The sequence below is a fragment of the Balaenoptera borealis genome (genome assembly GCF_965194805.1).
Source record: "Balaenoptera borealis genome assembly, chromosome: 17".
NCBI classification, from domain to species: domain Eukaryota; kingdom Metazoa; phylum Chordata; class Mammalia; order Artiodactyla; family Balaenopteridae; genus Balaenoptera; species Balaenoptera borealis.
The window spans coordinates 929,293-941,091 of NC_138876.1; the positions used below are offsets into that span (position 1 = coordinate 929,293).

General features: G+C 56.3%; 1 protein-coding gene across 1 annotated transcript; it reads left to right on the plus strand.

The window, feature by feature from the left end:
• Nucleotides 1–7,141: 7,141 nt before the first annotated feature.
• CCDC166 (coiled-coil domain containing 166) lies at nt 7,142–9,043 on the plus strand. The gene is given in 2 exon segments (XM_082364056.1): nt 7,142–8,195; nt 8,198–9,043. Coding segments are annotated over 2 exon segments (1,239 nt in total). The 5' UTR covers nt 7,142–7,715; the 3' UTR covers nt 8,957–9,043.
• Nucleotides 9,044–11,799: the final 2,756 nt, after the last annotated feature.

Below are 11,799 nucleotides of genomic sequence, written 5' to 3' on the forward strand. Positions count from 1 at the left end.
ATTCCACTTCTGGGCATAGATCCAAAATAACTGAAAACAGATATTCAAACAAATACTTGTACACAAGTGTTCACAACAGCCTTTTCACAAAAGCCAAAAGGTGAAAACAACCCAAATGTCCATCAACTGATGAATGGATAAAGAAAATATTATCTATACAGACAATGGAATATAATTCAGCCATAAAAAGGAATGAAGCACTGATATGTGCTACAATGTGGATGAGCCTTGGAAACATGCTAAGTGAAATAAGTCAGATACAAGAAGTCGCATATTATATGAGTCCACTTAAATGAAATATTCAGAATAAGTACCTCCATAGACACAGAAAGCAGGTTGGTGGTTCCCAGGGGTTGGGGGGAGGGGAGATGGGTAGTGACTGCTTAATGGGTACAGGGTTCCTTTTTGGGCTGATGAAAATGTTTTGTAACTACATAGAAGTGATGGTTACACAACATTGTGAAAGTACCAAATGCCACTAATGTGTATACTTCAATATGGTTAATTTTATGTTATGTGATTTCACCTAAAAAAAAAAAAAAGTTACAAGGCTTGGGAGGAAGCAGGAGAATGGAAGCCGTATCCAGGAGAAAAATAAGCTGATAGAACCAGACCCATAAATGACAGAGATGATGGAATTGGCAATGACTTTAAAAACAGCTACTATAAATATGCTCATGGATATAAAGAAAGCATGAATATAGTGAAATAAGAAAGGCAAATTATTTAAAAGAACCAAATGGAATTTCTAGAGCTGAAAAATAAAATGTCTGAAATGAAAAACTCATTGGATGGACACAGCATAAAAAATGATCAGTGAACTCAAATACACAGCAATAAAAACTATCCAAATTGAAACCCACAGGAAAAAAAACACCTCACTGACCTGTGGGACAGTGTCAACAAAAGGGGGGTGCAGAAAGTATGTTTGAGAAAGTAATGGCTGAAATTTTTGCAAATTTAAAGAAAAAATGATATATTCACAGATACAGGAATTTAAATGAAGCCCAAGTAGGAAAAACACAAAGGAACTCATAACTAAATTGCTGAAAAACAGTGATAAAGAAAAAATACTAAAAGTAACCAAAGAAATTTACATGCAGAGGAACAAAAATAAGCATAACTGCAGAGTTTTTATCAGAAAAAAAATTAAAGCCAGAAGAAAAAGCAATGACATCATTAATGTACTCAAAGGGAAAAAAATGTGAATCTAGAGTTCTTGAACCAGTCCCTAAAAATGTAGTGTATAGAAAGCATACAGAACAGATTACAAATGAGAAGCTGGGTACGGTTAAAGTGGAACCCAGTGTTAAAAAATTAGAAGAGTGGCCAAACAGAAGAGGCGATTCTTCAGGCTGGAAATGAACTAAATCTGGTGAGAAACATGGTACCGTGGAAACCACTGGAGCCTTTAGTGGAAAAGCCTCCTGCCAATGGAAATGGCTGATATAATCATCATTAAATGACTCGTGCATTGATGGGAAGAGGATGTAATTAAACGTTCTGTTATATTAAAAATGTTTTCATATTATTGACATCTTGTAATCAAGAAGACTGATACAGAACATAAAAAATAAACATAAAATTAGAAAACTAACACAGGAATTACTAGTGTCAGGAATGAAAGACTACATTCCTACCAAATCCTTCAAACATTGAAAATAAGGGTTTATTGTCAACAACCTCCCACCAATACATTTGATAACTTAGATGAGATGGCAAGTCCATTGAATGAGTGGGAGTATTCCCCAAATATAATCAATAATAAACATGAAGATAAACTGAAAAGCTCTATGCCCACAAGGACGGAGAGAACAGAAGGCCCACCGATGGAAATGAAGGAAGGACTGATAACCACTTGGGCCGAAAGGGATGACAGCTGGACTCACTACGGAGGGTCCGAGGTGAGGAGCGGGGCTGAGAGGCCAGGAAGGTCGGCACACTTGACTCGGAAGGCACAGCTGGGCGTTCCCCCAGCTGCAGGCAGCAGCAACGGCAAGTGGGAGCCTTAGTAAACTCAGTCGACAAGAGCGGGGCCTGGAGAGGGGGGCGCGGAGCAGTCCAACGCAGCGGCTGAGGGCAGCGGGACCTCTGGCCTGTGGAGCAGCAGGGACGAGTGACAGCTAGCAGGCCAGCCCCTCTTCTCCCTGCCTTCCCCCAGGAACCCGCGGCCAAAGGAGGTCTCAACCCTGCCGTTCTGCCACCAAGAACGTGGCCCTAAGCAGAATTATCCCCAAATCAGTGAATTTCAGCAAAAATGGAATTCTGCAGCATGAACTTCATTACATTTACTTAATTATTAAATCAAATTTTCAGTGGACATTTGATTCATCCATTAGTTATTTTAAAATCTGCTATTATGTGTTTTCTCTTGGGGCCGTTATTTCTACCCAGTCCAACTTTCCCTTGTCCAAATATCCTTGCAGATATAAATTTTGTCAAGAGGTTTTTATTGTCTCATCAGTTGTCCGTTGACAGTCAGTTTTATTGCGTGCAGCTGTAACCTTCACCTTAGTTTTGAGTGCATTATTGACTCGGGGTACTTATTATGCATTGAGAAGAAGTGGACTGTGCCTTTAATTTTTAGCTGACCCGTGGGGAGATCATGTGCAGTTTGGGGGGCCTCATCCAGGAGGCCCAGAGTTAGGGGGAGCGGGCGTGTGGCAGGTCAAACCCCCCAGGTTGAACGATTTGGCCTAAACCTCCTGCTTCATCCATCACCAGCCTCCTTATGACCAGGAAGACCAACTCACAGGGATCCCACCTCCCAGACTGCAGAGTGTCACAGTCTGAGTGTGGGCCCTGCCCCTCCCTGTGTGTCACAGTCTGAGTGTGGGCCCTGCCCCTCCCTGTGTGTCACAGTCTGAGTGTGGGCCCTGCCCCTCCCTGTGTGTCACAGTCTGAGTGTGGGCCCTGCCCCTCCCTGTGTGTCACAGTCTGAGTGTGGGCCCTGCCCCTCCCTGTGTGTCACAGTCTGAGTGTGGGTCCTGCCCCTCCCTGTGTGTCACAGTCTGAGTGTGGGCCCCACCCCTCCCTTCCCCTCAGTGTCTAAGTCTGAGTAGATATCAGCTGTGTCCCCATGTGTGTCACAGTGTAGCCCATCGCCCACCCTGTTTCCGGTGCAGCCCCCGACCCTGTGGGGTGGACCTGCTGTGCTCCCCCGCACCTGGGCCGCCGAAGTTGGGCTCTCCTCTCTCCTGCTCCCAGCGTGGGCTATGGGCCCAGGTACCCCAGGTCACTCCGGGCACCTGCCTGTGCCCCTCCCAGGAGAGCACGTTGGGGCTGTAGCTGTGGTTGTCTCTAGATCATGTGCCCAGACTTGGAAACAGGGGGGCCCCCGAGGAGGCGCGCCCCCCCAGCTGGGCGCCTCGTCGTGGCTGTCTCTCAGGGGCATCTCTGAGCCAGCCCGTGGAGGGGGGCGCTGGCATCGCCACCGGGGCCTGCGCAGGGCTCTGGACTCTGGGCGTCCTTCTGTTTGTCATCCTCGTCCTCACGAACAGAGGTAGGTGAGCACCCCTGGGAGGGGGGGGCATGCAGACCAACCTGGACCACACCCCGAGGCCCAGCTGCCCCAGTCTGGCCACTCAGGGAGGACCAGGGAGCCGAACCCACAGGCCCCGAGCTCCAACGAAGCCTCTCCGGAAGCTGCGGCCCTGCTGACCCTGAGCAGGCCAGGGCCCGGGTCACCACGGCAGCATCACCGCAGAGCCCCAGCCGGCCCTCACGTGCTCCGCACATAACACGCACCCTGGGGCTCCCACCGGCTCCCACCTGCCTTGGCTCATGGGACTCGGGTGGTGGTGCCGCCGTGTCCCTTGCTGCACCGCGTGTCTGGAGAGGGCACTTCCTCCAGGGGCAGCCATGGCTGTGGGAACTGACGCACATCGTGGTCTGGATCTGGTCCTTCCACCTGGGGCTGACCGTGAGCCTGGTGTGGGTCTGGCACCGATTCCAAGGTACTTGGCTGTGGAGGGGCCGCCACTTGAGGAAGGGTCCTCTCTGAATGCCCAGCCCAGGGCCAGCTTAGGTTGGGGTGAGGGGAGGGGGTGGGGCAGGTCTGCAGGCAGCACACAAGCTGGGATATAGGGGAGGGGACAGACTTGGGTCCTGCCCAGGGCACAGAGAACAGCCAGGTCTGGGCTTTCCAGGGCTTGACCTCAGCCAGAGGACGCACTGGATAGACAGGCTTTCCTGGACCTCACTCACATTCCTGCCCATCCTCCCCTTTGCCATGGTGATCGCCATCAGCGCTGCGCTTCTGATCAAGGGACAAGGTACTGGGGTGGGGCTGAGGCAGCCCTACTGCCAGGCCCCCAGGGTACCTTTGTCTAACCTCTGTTCAGCATCTGGCCGCCTCTGTGGGTCTCAGGCTCCCACCAGGGCTGAGCTCCAAGGACAGGGTCTCTGGCATCACCTGAACCCACCCCCACCTCCACAGGTCCACTTGGCCTTGGCAGGTGGAAGGGTCATAGGCACTGGCCATGTGGCCTCAGGCTGCCGTGGAGTGGGATCCAATAAACGCAGCTGGCTCCTCCCTTTGCCCCAGGGCACAGGGCAGGGACAGGAGAGGACTCAGCCAGAGAGGCAGCGGACACGGTGGGAAGAGCCCACCAAGGTCCAAGTCACAGACCCAGTGATTTCAGGAGTCCTTGGGCAACTCACTCTGTGCCTGTTTCTCTGTCTGTGAAATGGGAGCAGAGGCCGCTGAAGTGCTCACCCCCCGGGGTCAGACACACAGCCCAACCCCACTGGGACTCCTGAGAAGGGGCGCAAACCCCGAGTCTCCGGAGCTCAGCAGGGAGGGCTCCGAGGCAGAAGGAACCGCAAGCGAGGGCGGCAAGGTGTGCCCTCCGGCGGCCTGCCCAGGGCTGGGGGCAGGGCTGAGTGGTGAGAGCAGCATCCCAGGAACAAGCCGGCGCGACATTCTGCCGCAGCCTTCAAGGTCCTCGCAGGCCCCTAGCGGAGCCCGCTGCGGGGAAGGGGCCGGGGTGGGAGGAGAAGGGGGACGGGAGGGGGGCAGCCTTGCCAGAAGCTGAGCAGACTGCTGGCCCTCTCCCTGCCGGTGTCTTTCCAGCTCGGTGTCCCTGCCAAGAGATGAGTGACCCTCCAGACGCCTCCCTGCCGGAGTCTGAGGGAAATGTAGCCTTGGCCCCGGGAGGGACAAAGACCCCCACGCCATTCACGAAGGGAGGGGGGAAGGACCCCAAGGGTGGGGAGAAGCATCAAGAATAACACTTGGTTTTGAATCTGGGCCCTTGGAGGTGAGTTCCGTCTCCCGTGGGCGGCGGTGGGACCTGGTGGACACCAGGCACCGCTTTCCCAACACAGAGAAAGCCACCAGACGTCCGGAGTGGCGGGCATCTCAGCCCGCTTGCAGGCCGGGCGCCCCCCTCTTCCCTGGGAGAGGGGCTGCCCTCGGAGACACCCACGCGCCCCGTGGCTGTCGGCGGGGAGCGAGCCCGAGGAAACGGAGGGGACAAGGTCCCGTTCCGCCCCTAATCGCCGCGGGGCAGAGGCAAAGTGCAGCGTCTGCGGCCGGGCTGGGCTGGGAGCGCAGAGGCGGACGCTTGCGGCTGGTGGCGGGGGTGGGGGGGGAGGTGGGGGTGCGGACCGGGCCGGGGGCGAGGGGCCGGGAGGGAGCCGAGCCCGGGTTGGGCGTGGTTTGGAGGTCTTCCGGGCAGGACCGGGGCTGGGGGCGGGGCGGGGGCGCGGCTTCCCTCAGGGCTCCACCTTCGATTCCATCCGGATTGCGTAATCGGGAATTGCAGCGCCGGGAAGAACCCGGTCTCGAGGAATCCCGAGACAGAGGAGAACGAAACGCTCGCCACACCTCTTCTGGGAGGAGGCGTTTATGAGCTTTAACGCGAGGACACATCGCCGGGGAATCGGGAGGCCCGGACGACTTAAAATTTAAAAACCTCTGCCCATCGGTTGCCTTGCTTCGAAACAGAAATTAAAAGACCCAGGTCGACCTAGACACTCCCGCGACAGATGTGTGCGGCGCAGAAGCCCGGGAGGGGCAGGGGCGGCCCACGGTGCGGTGTGGTCTGGGAAGGAACAGGGTCCGAGACTGCGGAGGACCGGCCGGGCCTTGAGAGCAGGCCCCGACCTCTCGCAGTCTGTTTCGCAATCTGTCAGATAGGGACAGTGGCCCCAGGAGGGCCTGAGGGTGGCGAGGTGGAGAGCGTTGGTGGCTGCCCCGGCAGACAGAGAGACCCTGTCTGGAATGCCAGGCCAGGAGAAGGAGCGGTACCAAATGGTCCCAAATGGGACTACGGGATCATGGCTGATTCTTCCCCTGCTTCTACTTGGGCTTTGCCCTATTTTCTGTAAGAAGCCCACGTCATTTAAGGCCAACACTCAGATGCTGTTTTAGGAGTTTATGATTCAGCGTTTCCTTAAAATTGTTTAATGTGAAAACAAATGGAAATTCTGCATTGTCCTGAAGTTTATGTCATTTTATTTTTATTTACAAAATACATTTTTATAAGGAGGAAAATGCCTCAAATGTGTTCCTAATTTTAAGAGGCTCTGCCACATCTTCGGTGCAGGTGTAGCTAGCTAGACCAAGTCCAGCCAGACCTCCTAAGATAGTTTTCAACACAAGCCTTCCCACACATGTGGTTTCCTAAACCGTGCTCCTCACAAAGTTACAAGTCAACAATTCTTGAATCTGTCCATATTGCAGCAAATGTGGACAGACCTGGATAGAAACCCAACTATATGATGACAGGACCGAAATAGGTATAGATTTAAGTTACTTGTCAAAGGCATCAGACAGGATGGGAGGCTGGACCAGCCATACTGGCCGGCTGGGAAGCGAAGCCGATCAAGCCCAGGTCGCTGGGGTGAACTGAACAGGTGCCTCACGGGCAGGCTTAGAAGCCTCAGAGAGGAAATCCCAGAGAGAAACTCGCTGGACTAGGGGATGGCATCCGAATGGGCTTGACCTTCCCAGTCACCCTAACTCCCATGAGGGCTCCAGAAGGAGAAAAAGGAATCACAAAGTGCTTCGAGGAAAACTAGGGTTCCCGGAGCGATGAAAAGCTGTGGGGAAGCGCTCTGTCCTGACAAGATATACGGGGATTTCACACGTGTGTGTGTGTGTGTGTGTGTGTGTTGCGCGTGTGGTGGAGGAGGCCAGGAACTTGGCGAAGCCTCTCCCCATATGGGGACACCTGGGGGAAAAGCCCGCCGGTGGAGAGGCTTCAAAGGGCCCAAGTCTGGCACGTGGAGAGTGGGGGCTACTCCGGCTGCTGCTGGGTGTGTTAGATTCGGAAGCCAGCCCAGCATCGTCCTCCGGGGAAAGCCGAAGTGCTGCCCGTCTGGGGTCCGACCTCTGCCGGACGCGCACACAGGCCGTCACACACAGACTTCGAGTGAGGGAGTTGTGGGGAACGGAGGAAGGGGAGTCGGGCCGTTGCGCAAGCAATGGGGCGGGAGTTGCGGAGGGCGACTAAGTTCTGTTTCCAGGGAGACCGTTCGGGCTGACCGCCAACACAGCTAAAGGTGGACAAACCCCGACGCACGGCCAAGGTCTGAAAGGAGCCCCCTAGTAAAGGTTGGCGACGATGCCCTGACCCTTGATTGACCCCAAACTCCTGATTCTGCCTCTCCCAACCTCGTGACCCTGAGACGCGTCGAACCCCGCCAGAATCTTCGGGCTGGTCGACGGAAAGGGCTGAGCTGGAGGAGCGGGCTGGAGGCCTCGACCCATGGTGCCCAAGAGGAAGCGCGGGCCGAGCGCCGGGCGCCGGTCTGGCGCGGCGGGAGAGGGCACTGAGCCGCCGCTGTCGGAGAGCGCTCAGTCCTTGCAGCGAAAATACAAACTGCTCTCGGAGCAGCTGGACGCCTGCGAGGAGCGCGTCGACCAGGCGCTGCAGGAGAACGCCTTCCTGGAGTGCGAGGCGCAGCGCCTGCGCGAGGAGAGCCGGCTCTACGCCAGCTACGTGAGCACGCGCGCGCAGCGCTGCGCCAACGCCATCGTCCGGCTGGAGGAGCAGAACCGCGCGGACCTGACGCAGATCCACCTGCAGCGCGCAGAGCTGGCGTCGCTCTACCGCGGGCGTGAGGAGGGGGTGCGCGCGCAGTTGCTGGAGATGGAGGCGCGCGCGGCGCAGGTGGCGCGACAGGTGCAGGAGCTGCAGCCCTACAAGGCCAGTGCGCGCCCCCGCGGGAGGGCCGGGCGCGGGCAGGGCGAGGTGGGTGCACGCCGCGGCCCGGCGCTAACCCGCGGCCCGGCGCTAACCCGCGGCCCCGCCGCAGGAGCTGCAGCTGGAGCAGCTGGCCCGGATTCGGGCGCTGGAGCGCGAGCTGCTGCGTATGCGCGTGGAGCACATGCAGCTGCTCCACCGCGAGAAGCGGCGTTTCCTGGAGGACAAAGCAGCCTTCGAGCGCGAGGCGCGCCAGCGCGTGCAGTCCCTGGCGCGGCGCGCGGAGCGGGAGGCGGCGCGCGTGCTCATCGCGCACACACAGGCCATCAGAGGGGACAATGGGCGCCTGCGGCAGGAGCTGCTGCGGCTGCTCCGCCGGGCCCAGGTGCTGCACGAAACGCGGCGCCAGTTGCTGGAGCAGCGTGAGCAGCTGCGGCGCGAGCACGAGGACATGCGGGACCTGGCGCGCGTGCACAGCTGGCTGCGCCGGGGCCCCGAGGGCCCGCCGCTTTGGCAACCGCCGCTGGCCTCCTCGCACCCCGAGTCCTTCGCCTCCGCCACGATCCAGTCGCGCGCGACCTCCCGGGTCGCATCAGTCTCGGCCTCCCGGAACCCGTCTCAGGTCTCGTGGCGTGCGGCCTCTTGGGCCCCATCGTTGCTGTCGAAGCTCGCGGTTCCCTGGGTCCCGTCATTGGTCCCATCGCGTGTTGGCTCCAGGGTCCTGTCGCTGGCCCCTTCGAAGGCGGGATCACGGGTCCCATGCCAGGACCCATCGCGCGGGAGCTCCAGGGTCCCGTCCTTGACCCTCTCGCGCCCAGGCTCCCGAGTCCCGTCCCTGACCCCGTCACGCCTGGATTCCTGGGCCCCTTCTCGGTCCTCATTGTGTGCCGCCTCACAGAACACCACCCTCTCTGGGAAGTCCGTCCCCGGGTCGGGCTCTTCCCGTCTCCCAGTCGAAGGAGACCGTGAATGTGACGCTGCAGGCGAAGGCGCCTTGGGGAGATCCTGAACCTACCTGGAGGAAGGCCAATGAGGCCAGACGGTGCGGGGGAGACGGGGGTGCGCAGGACGCGGATTTGGTGAGTGGATTATCAATAAAGGTGTGACCCCCTCCACCCCTCTCCGCTCTGGCGCCGCCTGCTTCGCTGTCTAGCATTTCCGGCCGGCACAGGGACCACTCATTATGGCTCCCAGTTTCCAAGCTGCAAGGTAGCTTGATCGTCCTGTGCCCCGTGTGTCTGCCAGGGTTGAGCATCCCTCAACCCCACAGCTGACCTCTGGCTCCTCTGGCAGGGGCAGAGGGAGTCGGCCACGCCATCGTTCTGCCCATGAGGGCTGACAGTCTGGTGGCAGAGATGGACATCACGGGCATAGACAGGTAGTATGAGAGCAGGAAGGGAGTCTGGCGGGCCAGGGAGGAGGTGGTCCACTGCGTGTGGCGGCCAGGAGGGCCAGCGTGGTTTGAGCTGCTCAAGAGAGCCATTGGGGGGGGGGCGTGGGCTTTGTTCTGGCGCCATGGGGAGCCACGGGCGTTTTTATGTTTAACCTATTGGCTTATTGTGTTTTTGTTTGTTTGTTTTTGCCACGCCCTGCGGCTTGTGGGATCCTAGTTCCCCAACCAGGGATTGAACCCGGGCCCTGGCAGTGAAAGGCCTAACCACTGGACCTCCAGGGAGTTCCGGGGGGGAGGGTAATTTTAAATTTTGATTTAGCTGTCAGTCCAAGCACATGGAGGCCGGTTAGTACGCTCTCCCTCACCTGTGGTTTGCATTCATCAACGGCTGCACTGGGGAGGTGGAGCATGGGGGAGACCAGGGTGGACGCGCCACCGTGGCCCATGGACCTGGGCCCTGTGGAGTGAGGAGTTCAGACCACAGCTTTCAAACAGAGCCCCCCCAGCCCCCACCAACCTTGCCGTGGAAATTTAGTTAAATGTTCTGGTTCTGGGTTGGAAGTGCTGGTGGGCGGCTGGCAGCATCAAACACAAATTCTCTGCGAAGAGTTCACTTGAGGGACTTCCCTGGTGGCGCAGTGGTTAAGAATCCGCCTGCCAATGGAGGGGACACCGGTCAGAGCCCTGGTCCGGGAAGATCCCACATGCCGCGGAGCAACTAAGCCTGTGCGCCACAACTACTGAGCCCGTGTGCCACAACCACTGAAGTCTGCGCGCCTAGAGCCTGTGCTCCGCAACAAGGGAAGCCACCGTAACAAGAAGCCCGCGCACTGCAACGAAGAGTAACCCCACTCGCCCCAACTAGAGAAAGCCCATGCGCAGCAACGAAGACCTAACGCAGCCAAAAAATAAATAAATAAATCTATTAAAAAAATATGAAATCTTGTTACCAATAGGTTCTTTTTTTTTTTTTTTTTTTACTCTATTGCGGTGTGTGGGCTTCTCATTGCAGTGGCTTCTCTTGTTGCGGAGCACAGGCTGTAGGCGCTCGGGCTTCAGTAGTTGTGGCACGTGGGCTCAGTAGTTGTGGCTCGCGGGCTCTAGAGCGCACGCTCAGTAGTTGTGGCGCACGGGCCTAGTTGCTCCGCGGCATGTGGGATCTTCCCAGACCAGGGCTCAAACGCGTGTCCCCTGCATTGACAGGTGGATTCTTAACCACTGCACCACCAGGGAAGGCTTATAACAACATTTTAGTTTTGCCTGGACTTTTGTTAAGCCACAAATTAGACATTGTTACTCTTTGTGAAAATTCATCCACTTGCATACTTACCATTTGGGACATATCTGTATGTACATTATGCTTTGGTAAAAAGTTCACTTTAAGAATCCTGTTGGGCTAGTTCTGGTAGTTCCTTCTTCCTTGCACAGCTTTCCAACATCTCCCTCTTAACAAGCTGCTCAAACTCAGCCCTGGTCTGCCCGGCAGGCTGCCACCTGACGGTGCCTGTGGGGATGGAGGAGAGCGCCACCGCCTAGGCCCCGAGGAGGTGGAGCGACAGGAACTCCCCATTCATTGCTGGAGGGAATGCAGACTGGTGCAGCCACTCTAAGAGACAGTTTGGTGGTTTCTCACAAAATTAACACACTTGTATAAGATGATCCAGCAATGACACTCCAACCCAAAGGAACTGAGAACTTATGTCCACACAAAAACCTGCACACGGATGTTTATAGCAGCTTTGTTCATAATTGCCAAAACTTGGGAGCAACCCAGATGTCCTTCAGTAGGTGAGTAGATAAATACATGGTGGTCCATCCAGAAAATGAAATATTAATCAGCACTAAAAAGAAATGAGCTATCAGCCATGGAAAGACATGGAGGAACCTTAAATGCAAATCACTAAATGAAAGAAGCCAACCTAAAGAGGTTGCACATTGCATGATTCCGACTCTGTGACATTCTGGGAAAGGCAGAACCACGGCGACAGTTAAAAGATCAGTGGTTGGGCTTCCCTAGTGGCGCAGTGGTTAAGAATCTGCCTGCCAATGCAGGGGACACGGGTTCCAGCCTTGGTCTGGGAAGATCCCACATGCCGTGGAGCAACTAACCCCGTGCGCTGCAACTACTGAGCCTGCGAGCCACAACCACTGAAGCCCACGGGCCTAGAGCCCATGCTCCACAACAAGACAAGCCACTGCAATGAAAAGCCCACACACCGCAACGAGGAGTAGCCCCCACTCGCCACAACTAGA